We start from the raw sequence: 15,464 nt of genomic DNA, 5'->3' as shown, positions 1-15,464 counted from the left end.
GCTAATTCTGACCAGTTTTTTGGTTTTATTAAAAATTGGCAACTCGAGGGTTTTACAGGTTGTGTGGGTTCATGTTCATGCATCCCATTACAATGGGCATCATTGAATTTTTTAACAAAGGATCCTATTTTCATGCTCTGGCGCTAGTCTGGCAAAGGGTGAGGCGCAGAAGTGGTTGGAGTAGGGCCAGACAGAGATTTGGGAATTAGGTAGAGAGGTGCACCTTGGTGAACTTATAGATGAGGAAGTGTGCTCCATGTGCATGTCAAAGCAACTGTTCTCATTTTGAATTGAGCAGCCCCTCCCTATCCCTTTAAATGTGGTGCACCTGACTCGCTTGGACAGTCCAGATTGAAAGACACCCAACTTCACCTGAGAAAGAGTCTGTTTTGCCTGTCTTGGAGGTTGAAGCCGACAAGTATTTATAAACGGAACTGCAAGTAGACATCCTCGGGCAGACTATCAAATTGGCCTGAGAGGAAATCACAGCTTCTGTGAATAAGTCCTTCCATGATACACTTAGAATCACGGCCCAGTGTAAGCAGTGCATTGATGTTAGATGGGGAGCCAAGGGCAAACTAACAGAGCTCCTTCCGTGAAGAGCAGCGGTGAAATTTAGAAGGAGCATTTCCACCATCCACATTTAAGCCAAAAAGGATTTGGTTGCATTCAAGCCGGCATGTATTTCCTGTGATCATATGGCCCATAAACAGTTTAAAATTATTGTTGAGCCAGTGCATAGCCCGTGCAGTAACACTTAAAAAAGTGTGGCATTGAATTTACCGGTACTTTAATTTTGTTAAGTCAGTGCAAATAGGAAGCAGGACTAGAATGAAACTTTATTTATTTTATTTTTTATTTTTATTTTGGATGGTTCTGATTTTAATTTTTTAATTAATCCTTTACTGGGCACAGCGGCCGCTATCAGGCGATGGTCCGAAAGCATCCGTAACAGCCATTGCTTAAATTCTAACACACCACTAAATTTCTCCCAAATCCGGAAAATTCTTCTCTGTTTAGGACTAAAAAAATAGAAAAACGTGTGCCTAATAAGGCTGTTTTTCCCTCTTAAGACTATGTAATTTACAAATTGACTTTTTTTTTTAAATGATTAATTAGTAAGGTTAATTTGATGTCTTGGCAAGCCCTAATGTAAAGTGAAAGTCAGTATATGGTGTTTCCAAACTTTTGACTGATACTGTATCCTACTAAATCGGGCAACAACAAGGTTTAACAAGTTGTCGGGTGGGTTCAGTGTCGGTGCATCAAGTTCAAGATCACATTCCCATCTCCCTCTCAAAATTAATGGTCCAGCACGACTGAAGGATCTCTTCTTCTCCTTGAAACCAGCTCCAATGTGAACTCAGCCAAGCAACTATGCCATTATTTATCCCCTCCTTCCCAGTCTTGACAGGTCACAATGTACACTGTGGCTTCCCAAAGAGCTGGAGGTCCACTTTGGACAAAGACTACAATGGGGATTGCTAGCAGTGTGTCAGGGTTATGGGCATGCCAGTGGTTGCTGGTTTTCTTTCCCTTCATTCTTGTGTGTTGTGGCTTCTGCATGGGTGGGACACTTCCGTCCAAGCCGCTTGTTCCTCATCCCGTCTTCAGTCCACAGTCTTCTCTTGTACCATCGCCCTATCAGCAATATGATCAGCCAAGCACTTTACTCCCTCCCTCCCTCCCTCCCCCCCCCGTCTGCGACTCCTTTACCCTCATGAATGACTCCATCCCCCCGGCTGGCTTCTACAGCGAGACATCAAGGTCAAATCTCTCTCCCCTGTCCTCCGTCGTTGCTTTTCACCCTCCATTGAATCGACATTTCCTGCACTCTGTCGCTATTCTCGGATTTCTGTCTCGGGCCTGCACAGCCGCCCGTTTATTTAGCCTATTTTCCCGTCCCCGGTATCATGGGGGGTCAATCAAGCCACATTTTTACAGCGAGCTTTTCCTCGGTGTAGAAATAAGATTAAACTGCTATTTTTGCTGTTCTGAAAGAGGTCAGGTTGCTCGACACGGATCTGTAGACATTCATCACAAAAGGTACAGAGTGAGCTCACTCAAGCGGTTCTTCTCAAATTGGCAACGATTTGACCAAATTGTTCCGGGCGTTGTCTGGCGAGAAGTAGCAGCTGGTTTTTGGCTGCTGCTGGTGGGTCGCCGCAGCACTGTCTCGCAGTGTTTTAATATCACGGTGTCCCCTGAAGGACCTTACTTCTTCTCAATCGCATGTGCTTTGCTCAGGGATGGTGATGGAAAAATGAGACAAAAGAGCTGGCTAGGTGAAATTATGATTGTCTAGAAAGGTCATGCTAGTAAATCTTTATTACTTGTATCAAGGGGTTCATCATGCCTTTTTTTTTCTTTTAATGATGTTCAAGGGTGATCTTACCTGCGGATGCCTAATGATGTCAAGTGTTACAGAGCTTAAGTTCTCAACATTTTTATGTAATGCACCCCCATGTGAAATATTTTTTTCAGCCAAGTGCCACCAAAACACCACAAAGCATTTTGGATGAAAAAACAAAACAAAAACTTAAAACAGAATACTTTGCATCCATTACTAACTGAACAAAGTTTGGAAGTACATTTGTAGTTGTATCTTTAACTGTATTTCTAGATGGTGTAACATCATGTATTTTATTTCTGGCTGGAAAACGGCATCGCTCACCACATCTACATACACCTTCTCACAATAAAGGCATCCAACTTTTTAAAATGAGCACTTATAACACAATTTAGCAAGGCATGGTTTCATGTTACAATTAATTTGCTCTCAAAAATCATTCAATTGGATTTGCTAATACCTGTAGAAACCATGTTAAAATCTCAAACACCCTAAATCAATAGATCGTATTGGTCAAATCCAGGGAATTTTTAGGAAACAAAAAAAACACAGAATTAAAGGTTGTTTCCAAACTTTTGAATACTACCATAAATATTTGGAATCAAAAAGCTCAATTGAGGATTTTTTTGTCTCATATGTATCGTTTGATGTCCATTCCAGACAACCTCAGATGACAGTGGTTGATATCAGACTCTGGAAAATTTGATAGTCCCGCACGAACATTTCAACATAATTTTTGGAAATTTGACCTTCACATTCCTAACCTAAATGACTAATTTTAGGTCAGAAGACAAAACCAAGCGTTTGCCCGATTGGATGCCTGAAATTTCAGTTAGGCATAGAAAAAAAAATGCCTTTGCTTTTAATTGGTTTCCTTGGATACTTTTGACATTCTACTTCCTTGAATTTAGCTTGATCAATCCTAAAGATTGTTTCTGTTTACGAATCGATTTCCAAGATTCTTTAATATGTCCTGACCGCTCCCCCTCACAGTCAGCACTACCAACACGGGATATTCCAGTCGATTGGTTTCAAAGAGTTCCACGACTACCTGACGGCTCCTGAAAACAGCTCCCAGCAGGAAAGGGACGCACTACGAAGCAAAGGTCAGCCATTTTCTGACTAGTGCAATGCATACCAGAATGCTTCCTTTTTTAGTACATACAGTAACAACCTTCCTTTCAATCTCACTGTAGGTGTCGAAGCTTTGAAAATTGCTACAAGGCGCTATGCTCGCAAGCAAAATAAATGGGTCCGCAACCGCTTCCTCAAACGTGAGTTCAACATGATGTGAATGTGTGTCGTATAGTCGCAAGATGAGATTTACACACTAAGCCTCTCAGCTCGCAGGACTTTCATTTATACAGACCAGCGTGCATGTTCATTCATTCCTATTAGCGCTGCAAGGTTTGCGGTTATGTCACACACACTGTGAGCGCTTATTTACCACCAGTTTTTAGGAGTATTTGTTGATGGATTAGAGCCTGTTTGCTTTCGTACTCTGGGGCTGCTTAAAAAATATTATTCGTATTTCCTTTGCTGATGATGTTGGTTTAGGCAATAACCGGGACACATTTTCATATTTACACATAATAAAATGAGATCATCCCAGTCTATTACACTTAAGTGTAATATTTTATTTTTTATTTTTTTTTAATTGTTTGTATTATTCCAAATAGGAGTTGATTTATTACAGTATTTTTCGGACTATAAGGCACACCTGATTATAAAATTGAGTCAGCAAAAAATTCTTTTGGTCATGCACTGGCCGCACTGGACTATAAGTCGCAGGTTGTAACATCAAATATTTACACAGAAAGATGGTGCATGGAAGTGTTTTATTTTTATTTATTTATTTTTTTCAAACATTATGTCTTTAACACTGACTGAATATGCTCGCTCGTATGTTTAGAAATACAAGCAGCACCAACATATTTTCAACAGAACGCTGACATACTTGGATGTTTAGAATGATGCACCGACATAACAGTAACGTGCCAGACTGCGTTAACCAATAGAGAGTACCCCCTGTTGGCGAGTAAAATAGCAGTTCAACTCAAAATCAGTGCTTCGATAGCACTTTCTTCTGTCTCCCTTTGTATACTGAAAGATTGTCCCCTGGTGGCTCGTAAAACAAAACTGCAAATAAATTTATTTAAAATAAATAAAATGTGAGGAAAAAAAAGCAGCGACTTAAAGTCTGAAACTTAGGGTTTGCACTATATTCATGATCATTATTTTTTTCAGTATTTCTTTTTATTCCTTTCTAAAGAACCAGGAATGTAATTGCTTTTGCTGTCTTTGCTGAGACAAAGAGGACACAACCGTAAACACAAATTGATAATCTGGGTCTTCGTAAGCATAAATGTAATTGCTGTATTTTCTGAAGATTTTTTTTTTCTCACCCCAAATGGGAGGGAATTACAGTAACTCTATTACTCCTGTGGTTTTTGTTTTTTTGTTTTTTTTTCCTCCCCGAACGACTTGGTAACGAGGATGGTATTTTTGGTCCTTGGTCTTAACTTATCGCAAAGTAATAAAAGCCATGCTATTGGTGAGGTGAGGAATGAACTGATCATTTGTCAGTCATATTCTGACCCTCCATTACACAAACACTTAATTAAAAAAAAAAAAGAAAAGAAAGAAACACCTTGGATTAAATGTCCAAACTCTTGAACGATATATAAAAACACATCTTTGGGCTTGAATGAGCCAAACAGGCTTATTCCAAGATGATCACTATTTATGCTGTTAAAACGTGTGTGCGGGCATTCCAGTTTTTAAATCCATCCTTCCAGGTTAAACTCTTGAAAGTTTTTCTTATTTATTTTTTCCAGCAACAGGTCCCCCGTGGCATCAAATCCACAGAAACCGGCTTTCGTGGTTGGTTACCTGCCACAATCAGCGACATTAAAGACTGGATAAACGTACACACCCAAGCCAAAATTAACTTGTGGTTTGGCATTCCTGCTCACATCCCATCCTTATCCACTCGCAGCTTTCTACTGTAGATTTATTTTTCGAGCGAGCATACATAAAGGATGTGTATGTTCTTGCGGTCTGAGGTGGGAAACCCTGCGCTACTGCGACCCGCTGGCAGCATACCCTAAAGTAACCCAGCCGCCTAATCCTGTTAGACCCAAACTGCTTAAGCCACGGCAGGCCCTCAACCTCAATACCTCCTCTCTTTCTCTCTCCCTCATAGCGCCTGCACATACCATCTGGTCTCTGCCACATGCGTGTGACATACGTACATAATCTGTCTGAACTTGTCCACGCTCTCGCAACTTGCACGCGTGGCTCTTTGTGGCCGGGCGGTCTCCATAAACTTGCAACCCGTTCAGTTAGCGGATAAGATCGTATTTCTTTATTTAATAGCGGTAAATCCTCTCCTCCAATATGGAAGGTAAAATTGGATATGTGACCACCGGTATAGAGGCGTTCAGGCAGAAGCAGCTCTCGTGTCCTTTTGCCTTTTTTGGAAAAGCATGTTTTGCATTCATGATCCCTAACCGCAACATATGAGGTCCTGAGTAAAATATTTGGATGACATTTGTGAGGGGAGCAAGCCAAGGTGACATTTTTCCACATTATTGGCCTAGCTTATATTCAAACAAGAATTATATTCTTATGTTGTATATTGTATATGGTATTTAATGTGCAAAATATTCATTTTTTTTATATTAAACCTGTAATGTACAAAAACCATCCATCCATTTTCTAGAGCCGCTTATCCCCACAGGGTTCGCAGGCTTGCTGACGCCTATCTCAGCTGGCGTCGGGCAGTAGGCAGAGGACACCCTGAACTGGTTGCCAGCCAATCGCAGGGTATAATGTACAAAATATTGCATTTTTTTTTTTTTAAATTTTAAACCAAAATTGAAAATGATGGCATCTTATTTTTTTTAATCTCACTAAATCCAGCATGTTCAAGTCAGGCCCCCCATTCAATAAATAAATAAAACTTACAGTAATCACCAGTAACTCATACAGTCATGTAAGTTACAGTAATCACCTCCAATTGCCTCTATAGTTTATAAGTGGTTCTCAAATGGGGTATCTGAAGGTGCTTCACAGGGTACTATATATAAGATTTTAACATGGCTTCTGCGAGTACCAACAACTATCATTTATTGCCGCAAGAGGAACAGTAGTTTTCTTTTCAAATTAAGAGCACATTAATTGGAGCATGAAACAACGTATTGCTAAATTGTGTTACTGACTCCTATGCAAAATATTGTATAATTTATGTTTTATACGAATGGGCATTGACAGAAATAAAACCTATGATGTCACACAAGCTATCATCCAGAGTTGCTCAATGAAATACATATTGCCCGAAGTGTCATAAATCAGACATGGATGGCAAGGCTTTTACTTTATTTTTTTCATCCTGCAATGCTTTGTACTGGTTACATGGTAAAGACTCTCCGCAATTTCAACTAACAACCCGGGCTAAACCTGGCTCCTTTCAAACACACAAAGCTTTTTCCTCACTTGAGATGCATCACGTCAACATACTTGCTTGGCAGTTTCTGGACAGCTCACCTTTTAGGGCGTTTCAGAAAGAACACAAAAAACATCATTAGGACTTCCTGTGCTTGTTCTTGTAATTTCACACTTGGGCAGGCACTCGAGAGAAGCAGCTGTTTGTATACAAGTAATTAAATAATCAGTTTCACGTAATAAATCACGTCACGGAAGTCAATTTGTCACCTCCTGTTTTTTCCCCCACCTTGACTGGCCAATTCCTACTCTGACTACTGACCTCCTTTCCCTTTGAGCAGCACGCGCACATGCACACACGCCGTCTGAGCAGGCTAATCTCTTGAAGCATTACGAAGCTGCCGGGAATTTGCCCCGACCACACAGACTCGAGAAAAAGGGCTCAGCAACCGGGGGGCAATGCGGGCCAATGTGAGCGCGTATTAACTAGAGGGTCGTAGACAAGTGAGGATGACTAAACACTTGAAAGCGGGTTACACAAGATGTTACAAAAACATGTAAATAAAGCAAATCAGGCATTTCGCAAAGTGAAAGCAATTTGATTAAGCAGGTCAACTGGCTTGATTTAAATAAACGTTCATGGCTTTTGTCCTTATGTGTTGCATGTTTAACGTGTTTATGTGTAATATTTAATTAGACAATGTAATTATCTGTAATAAATGAGCTGTTTGGCATGAGTTTATTCGATTATGAATTTTTATGCAGATACACCTCAGTGACTTGACGGACAATTTTATTTCAATTCCAGAGGGAGTTGCACGCCCACGCTTTGTTGGCGTAACCATACCCAGGTGGATTTTCACGGGTTGAGGCGTGGGGGAGGGAGGGAGGGGTGCTTGTGAGCATTAGGTAACATGGGTGTTGAGATCTTATGTGTTAAAAAAATGTTGCATAAAGGGAGACAGGCGACACATGGACAGCTGTGTGGATGGATAGTTTGAGTAGAGGTTTGTTATGGGGGGTAATATGAGCCACTGGTGGCAACAGGTGCAGAGCGCAAGTTTACAACGTTGAAGCTTGCAGGTACACACATGCACGTATTTTGTGGGGATCAAGCTCACATGTTTCATTGGAAGACAGACTAATAGCAGATGCATTTAGTTATTGGGGTACATTCGTGTACATTACCAGCCAATTTTTTGGAGACACTTCTCCATTTAAAAGCGTGAGATGATGATGTTTGAGGACACTTGGTTTTTCCCACAAGGTCAATTTTTTTTTAATTTATTCTCACAACAGAGGTGCTTTGAGCTTGAAATACATGGGAATACTATTGTTTTTAAAGAGAAATAGCAATTGATCATATATAATGTAAAGTCTTCATGTGTTGCTCCACCATTTGTGCTCAAATGTAAAGGTTGGTCTAAAACCGTAACTGATTACTAATTATTTGCATGTTAACTATGTTTTGCATTTTTTGTAGGCATATACCTCATCGGACATTGAGGCAAAGACTAATAGCAGTTGCATCTCGTTATTGGGGTACATTCGTATACATTACCAGCCAATTTTTTGGGAGACACTTCTCCATTTAAAAGCATGAGATGGTGAGATGATGATGTTTGAGCACACTTGGTTTTTTCCCCAAGGTCAATTTTTGTTTAATTTATTCTCACAAGAGTGGTGCTTTGAGCTTGAAATACATGGGAATGCTATTGTTTTTAAGGAGAAATAGCAACTGATCATATATAATGTAAAATCTTTGTGTGTTGCCCCACCATTTGTGTTCAAAATTAATGAGTTGTAGAATTAAGTACAAAATAATCTGATAAAAATGCTGACAAATTACTTCTTGGCAGCCAGGCGGAATTCTTACCAAATGCTAAATTATGCTCATGGTTTTCTTTTTTTTTGGCTGTCACTTTGTTTTTAGTATGACTCCTTTGAAAGTGTCATTTTCTGCAAAAAGCTGTTGCCGGAATCGCTGCAAAAATTATGCACCACTTTAACATTTTTATTTAGACTTTATAGATCATCCAATTTAGAATCAGTGCTTTTCTATAAGTGAAATAGATGTTGTTTTTACTAGCAGGGCTTGGCCTTATTGTTTATCTAGCTGCGCTATGATAAACAAGGGACAAAAGTGGAAGAGGAACAGGAGGAAAGAGGAAGGTGGTTGTGAATGGAGGCATGTGTTGTGCTACAGCATGGATGACGGCCAGCGAGCCGCAGCTGGCCGTTGGCTTCTTTTTTTTTCTTCTTTTTGCGCTTGCTCTCCAAACACAACTTGACAAATGACTGCTGGTACGCTCTGTGGCAACAGGTGGACTACTGTTTCAGCATGGGCGAGCAGCTGTGCGGCACTGCCCATGTTAATTTCTTCTTCCTTTTTTGAACGTGTTTGTCGATTTTCCTATCACCACCACTCGGTTAAATTTCCAAGCCCAAATTATACAGAGTCCCATCTAGCATGTGGTAGGCTTTTATCTGCCAGTTTGCCACCCTGCTCATTGGACCATTCATTATAGCTCCTAAGGGAGAGCTTTGTTGCAGGTATGCCAGGTGATGCTGCCACCTGCCTATTATTGTACTATCAACAAAAAAATGACTCCTCTCTGTATACTGTATACAAAAACCCCACCAAATGAAACCTGAAGCTTTCGTTAACAGTTGGTCAGAGCTTCCTGTGTATATAACTAGATGCAGAAGTGCATTATAGGAAGACAGCAATCTTGCTTTTGTACCCTTTTGTCAACTTAGCCATTGTACAACAAAAAAAGCAAAGTTATTGGCAAGCTGCAATGAAAACAATAGCTTCTAATGAGAAGTCAATTTTCTTTGCATTATGAGTAAAAAAAAAAAATGAATTTGCGGAACATAAATTAAGCACCGAAATCCACTTGTTTTTGTATCTTTAAGGGTGCAGCGATTTTGTCACTCACTGTCCACTGAAATGACATCACAGTTTGTCAGGGAGCAGCCATTTTGTCACTTGCTGTCCACTAAAAATGACATCACAGTTTGTCGTGGCTTAGGTAACGTAAGGTAATGTGAACATGGCTCAGCTTGCCAACAAACTCAGAAAAGAGGCGAGCCCTGATCAAGTAACAAAATTGCCAGCCCGAACAACCACTGAGTGATATTTTACTTAAGATAAATGTTAGTGATCAGCATCAAATGTACAAATAAACACATTAGAGCAGGGATCGCCTACCTTTTTGAAACCGAAAACTACTTCTTTGGTACTGAGTAGTATGAAGGGCTACCAGTTTATGTGAAGACCTTGATCATGTTTTCGATTTCGCACAATAATTAAACAGTTGTAGTAAATTTGTAAATCTAGTGGAATATGTAATGTATATGTCTAATATATGTAATATAATATTTATAATATATAAACTTATATGCATCATCGTAAAAATTTCTAGAAAATCACAATGTTCTATCACTTTGTAAACTATTTGCAGAACAGGTCTGCAAGCTACTCGTGATACTCGGGGGCTCCCAAGTGCCCGCGGGCACCACGTCGGCGACCCCTGATTTAGAGAATCTACTAAGCAAGGAAAATGACACTGCATGGAAATTTTGGGGGGGGATGCTCAATTAGGCAATATTAGATGCCGTTATTAGTGGCCTATTCCTTTAAAGTTTTTCATTACAAATGTCAGAGATTTACATTCAAATGATCATATTACATATTTACCCACCTTACATGTACAGTTCTTTTTTTGGAAATACTGATGACAAATGTTATGTTATAATCTGTCCCGGATACATATTAATTTGTTCCTATTTTCCCCATTGTTGCTGTGCTTTGGAAGGAAAATTATTGAATCTGCAAAACTAACTAGTATAAGATTGTGCTGGATTGTAAACCAATTATTACAATTTTTGGGTCAAAGGATGAAAAGTTGTGGACCATTTGTTTGGTACATTTTATATTCATAAACATACATTTCAAATTTAAACCCTCATTATGAAATCATTTTTAATTGAAATTGACATTCAATTTATTAAGTCTCCTAAATAGAAGTCAATCATTAATTGTTAATCATGCATACCTTTGAAATATACTTAATGTATATACTTTTTAACCACAATCAGGGGTTACATATTTATTTTAGTTTTATTAAATGTAATCTTTTTGGGGAAAAACTTGTAGTTCAAATTTATTTTGCAAAATGGCCACCCAGTGAGATTGATAAAAACGAGAGGATTGTCATAGTTATTTTTCACAAACATTACACTGATTAGAATACCATGTTTCGACTTGTGGAGTTGCATAGAATATTTTATTGAAAAGAAAATTGTTGTCATTCACTTTATGGTTTTTGACCCATTTTTATCAATCGGGTGCAATAATTATGAAGTGGACTTCAATTGGTAGGGTTGAACAGTTTAGCGTTTAAATATACAGTGTTTAATTCCTTTCCATTTTATGAGGCAGTTTCACAGTAATTGGACAGCTTGACGCAAGCACACTTCTATTTGAAGAAAGCCTGATTTCATTACCGCTAATTAAAATATGCTTAAAATGGTATGGAGGGGTTACTTTTTTCGAAATATATAGATATGATTTTGCAGTGTGAATTTTCAAGTCTAGAACACATCACACTGTGCATTATTTTACTTGCTTTACAATTGCTCCTCTTCCATGCAAATTTCATCTCTTAGAATTTTGACTGCGAGGCGGTGCGCTTTTCATAATGACCGTTTTTTTTTTCTGCTCAAGTCAGCCAGTTTTGTCACATGCACTTTATTGTGTGGGTGTGGAAGGGATTAGTCCATAATCAAGTTGGCTATTAGGAGTTAATTCATTTACGGCCGTGCGTGCGCTGTCACTTAATTAACTTATTATTTAATACACGTGTCTCCTCCTTTCTCCTTTTATATTTTGCATTGTATGAACTGTATCTTACTTGGAGGTGCTCTGTTTTTACCACTTAAAGGTCACCTTCACTGCAGGCTCCCTGCTCCATCCCTCCCCCCAGAGCATCTGCATGTCTTGAGTCAATATAGGCGCTGTCTGTGGATGCAGACAGACAAGCAGTGCAGGGATTTGCTGCTGCCGTTTAGCGCTTGGGCCCGGCCCTGCCCAGCCCGGAGACTTGCTGACCGACGCAGAATGGTCACATGGGAGTTGGAACTGCTAGAGAATGAGTGAAAGACCCGAGAGGGGCAAAGAGGGAGGAAGGAGGAGGAGACCTTATCGAGCCAGTGTGAGTCAGCAGGTTGACAGAGCTGGAGGGCGCGGCGCCGACAACGTTGCCGCTGCCGGAAAATGTTGCCAATAACGCGCGCCCAATCCATATCTTCTGCCTTGAAACACCTCGCTCATTACCTAATGGGTGTCAAATCATCGACGTTTGATATTCATGGCACGTCAAATTGATAATCAAACACGTGGCTCTCCGAGGGATGGAAGTGGTGCTTTTTTTTTTTTTTTTTTTTTTTTATGACACGCAATTGATCAGTATGCTGCAGTTTATGTGAGAAGTATAAATTAGGTTGTCCACCGTTGGCCTTGTACTGTGCATAATGTGTGCGAGATTGACCCGTGTGTGTGTGTGTATGTGTGTTTGTGTGTAGGACCTGGCGACAGCGTGCCAGCAGTGTACGGCCTGGATGTGACGGATGTGGCGAGATGGGAGGAGACCGTGCTGAACCCTGCACTGCAGATACTGGACAGTCTCTGCAAGGTGTGGCCTTTCTTCATCTTGTCCAAGCTAACCAAATATCAAGGGCGTAGATTTCTTGCGCTTTGATTTCTTTCTTTTTTTTTGTTTTTATTACATATTTGCATATATGTTTCTACATACTTGCAAATACGTTCAAACGGACAAGTAAGCAAAATGCAAAAAAATCGGGATTCTGTTTTACTTACGATGCCACAGGGTAAAAACTTGAGCCGGCCCAATTGATATGCATTTGCACTAGGCTATACCATCACGTTCAAAAATATTGTTAATTTGTGGTTTTTATTGTTTTATTACTCTTTATTACTGATTTAGGATTTATTATTCTATACTCTATATTCGCGGATTTATATTACCAATTATTGCATCTTACAATAATGTAATACCCACCCACTGCCCTACATTTTTTTTAAAGAATCTACAAATGTTGAACGTGAGTTCAAGTGAGTGGATTTAACTACTCATTTATGTTCCATTTGAATTTGTAGACTTCAACATGATTTGCCTATGTTAACCTAGTAGTTACCTACCAAGTGGCAATTAGCATTAGCGCTCTAGCGATTACCATTCAAGGTCAACAAACACCATCATTTAGTTCACTCATGCATAATATTACACAATATGCATGTAATAGTGTTCTTAAAGTCAGTCTTTATGTGTTGAGTAAACCTAAGTGTGGAACTGTCAGTTTGCTAGTATTGCAACACAGCAAGAAAGATCCATGTAGAAAACGGTGGCGCAACCGTGGTTCCAGCGGAGTTCCGAAGGGGATATTTGTACTCGGTGAATTTTTTTTGGTCCACTCACCCAGCTTGGTCAACTTTATTCTCCCACCCGTACATTTATTACCACAGTGCCACAGGCAGAGGCTTAGCCAGGGAGAGACAACTCCTGCAGGGATGAGCGTGCATGCATGTGTGCATGCATCATTCTTGATCATACTCTTTAGGGTCAGGATTTCTCACGATATAAAATCATTTTATAAAACTATAAAATAGCAAGAGTAAGACCTTCGATATGAAAATTGCATCTTTTCTCACCCTAAATTCACTTGTAGTTTTTTTTTCAATCAGGGTGAGGAGCCATCTATTCCTCCAATCAGACTACAGGGGGTTGAGCTAAGGAACAAACGGAGTCGCCATACCTGCGACCTGTGCGACAAGGTGATCATCGGTGACCTGGAGTGGACCGGTGAGACACTGTCCCCGCATGGCACAGTTAACTCATTCACTGCCATTGACGGGAATACACGTGAGATAAATTTTTGACGTCGAAATCCGTCAATGGCAGTGAATGAGTGAACAACACACTCTACACAACTAGAATCTCCGGGGCTATAACACACACTACATTATACAAACTAAAGCATCCGGGACCCTATTCACTTTGTCACGTCAGCGTCACGTGTACCTCTCTGCCCCCGCAGCTCACCTCAAGTCCAAGAAGCATCACTTTCATGTCAGGAAGAAACTCAAGTCCGATGCCACGACCGAAAACGGGAATCATCCCGCATCAGACGCAGAGACTCGGACAAACACATCGGAATCCAAACAGGACATCGAAGCAGCACACTAAAAAAAAAAAAAAAAAACACCTTTTTGACATTTCAAAAAAAATGTTCATACGCTGTCAACTTCGAAGTCCATCAAGCATTGCCTCACATGGTCGCACATGGAGCCATTTTTGGGGGGGTTTCCAGTGGAAACACACAGTCCTCTTTTTTTTTTTTTTTTTTTGTGCTGCTCATGTTAACATTTCCATGAGATGCTGCTGTCAGTTGGAACATTTATATTTCGCACTTCATTATGGAAACGGAGCTTTGATTCACTCCCAGCTTGGATTTTTTTTCTCCTGTTTTTGTGGAAAACTGCACCAAAGATGGATTATAAGATCACATTTTTGGGGGGATATTTGAATCCCACTGTTACAGCTCGAGTAACTGTTGCGAAATGGAAGAAAATATAGAATTGCCCTCACTTTTTTGGAGCAAACACAAGACAATCTGATTTTTTTTTTTTGTATGGAGCACACCAAAGTAGATCATACGCTATATGGACATAAATTTTAATTTTTTGGATGAAGGAGTGACTGGAACTGAGATAGGACGAAAGTATGATGATGGTAGTGCTAATCTCGACTTTGGAGCGGGCATTATTTACAATTTAAAATGCAAAGACAACCACAACTGTGGAGCATACACTAACTGGACAAAAGTATCGGGACACTTGATTTTTACATCGAGGAAAAGCAAAAGGAAGCAGACTTTTGTTTTGATGCAGAATTAAGACTAACAAGAAACTGATTTAACTTCTGATTGAGTTAAATTATTTTCAGTGAAATGCCCTTTTTTTAACTGCAAATAATGCAGTCTTTGGTATATGCCAACGACATAAAGCGACACATAGAATATTTAACTCATTCACCGATAGCCCAGTAAAAATGACTCTTTGGACTTTATAGTCATCAATGGTAGTGAATGAGTTAATTGATCAATAGGTTCAGTCAGAATATCTGAAGAAATAAAGTGCCTTACTTAAATCATTTCTAGATGCTCCAAAATGTAAAACCTTTTAATACACAAATTTTTACCTTCTGGGGTTTGCAATTATTGACTGTAGTGTTATAATATTGCAACAATTTGGCACAATAAAGCCTGAAAAAAATGGACCATTGCAAGAATTCCAACATCTTCATCTGTTTCACACCTTCCACCCCAGTCATATACATAATATTTTGCACAAATCAATGTTGTTATGTTCAACAACTTCCTTGGCAATTACAATTAGCCTTTTGCAGCACTTGGCGAACACGTTTTTCAACGTTTTTTTTGTGTAATAACCCCTTTGATTGTGGCCGTTGTCTCAATGCGGAAGTCCTCTGAGTTGCGACACTCAAGTAGTCTGTCAAGTCCGCGAGGTGAGAGTGTTTTTCCAGCAGCGATCGCAGCTTCTTTGTTTATCTAGCAGCTCGGC

The 15,464-nt window shown here is 39.7% G+C and overlaps 1 protein-coding gene across 4 annotated transcripts in view; it reads left to right on the top strand.

The window, feature by feature from the left end:
• trit1 (tRNA isopentenyltransferase 1) overlaps positions 1-15,159 on the top strand; it is a 35,747-nt gene extending 20,588 nt beyond the window's left edge. For all 4 annotated transcript variants that reach the window (XM_088405655.1, XM_088405654.1, XM_088405656.1 and 1 more), the window contains 5 exons: positions 3,344-3,456; positions 3,547-3,624; positions 12,386-12,495; positions 13,566-13,683; positions 13,919-15,159. In XM_088405655.1, the coding sequence (XP_088261781.1) occupies positions 3,344-3,456; positions 3,547-3,624; positions 12,386-12,495; positions 13,566-13,683; positions 13,919-14,067 (568 nt within the window). In that variant the 3' untranslated portion in view covers positions 14,068-15,159. The remainder of the gene's footprint in view (positions 1-3,343; positions 3,457-3,546; positions 3,625-12,385; positions 12,496-13,565; positions 13,684-13,918) is intronic.
• The last annotated feature ends 305 nt before the right edge of the window (positions 15,160-15,464 follow it).

This window comes from Hippichthys cyanospilos, chromosome 21 (genome assembly GCF_059441005.1).
Source record: "Hippichthys cyanospilos isolate Australia breed blue-spotted pipefish chromosome 21, RoL_Hcya_1.0, whole genome shotgun sequence".
In the NCBI taxonomy this organism is placed as follows: Eukaryota; Metazoa; Chordata; class Actinopteri; order Syngnathiformes; family Syngnathidae; genus Hippichthys; species Hippichthys cyanospilos.
Note: the sequence above shows the minus strand (reverse complement) of the source record. Positions and strands in the feature narration are given on the sequence as shown.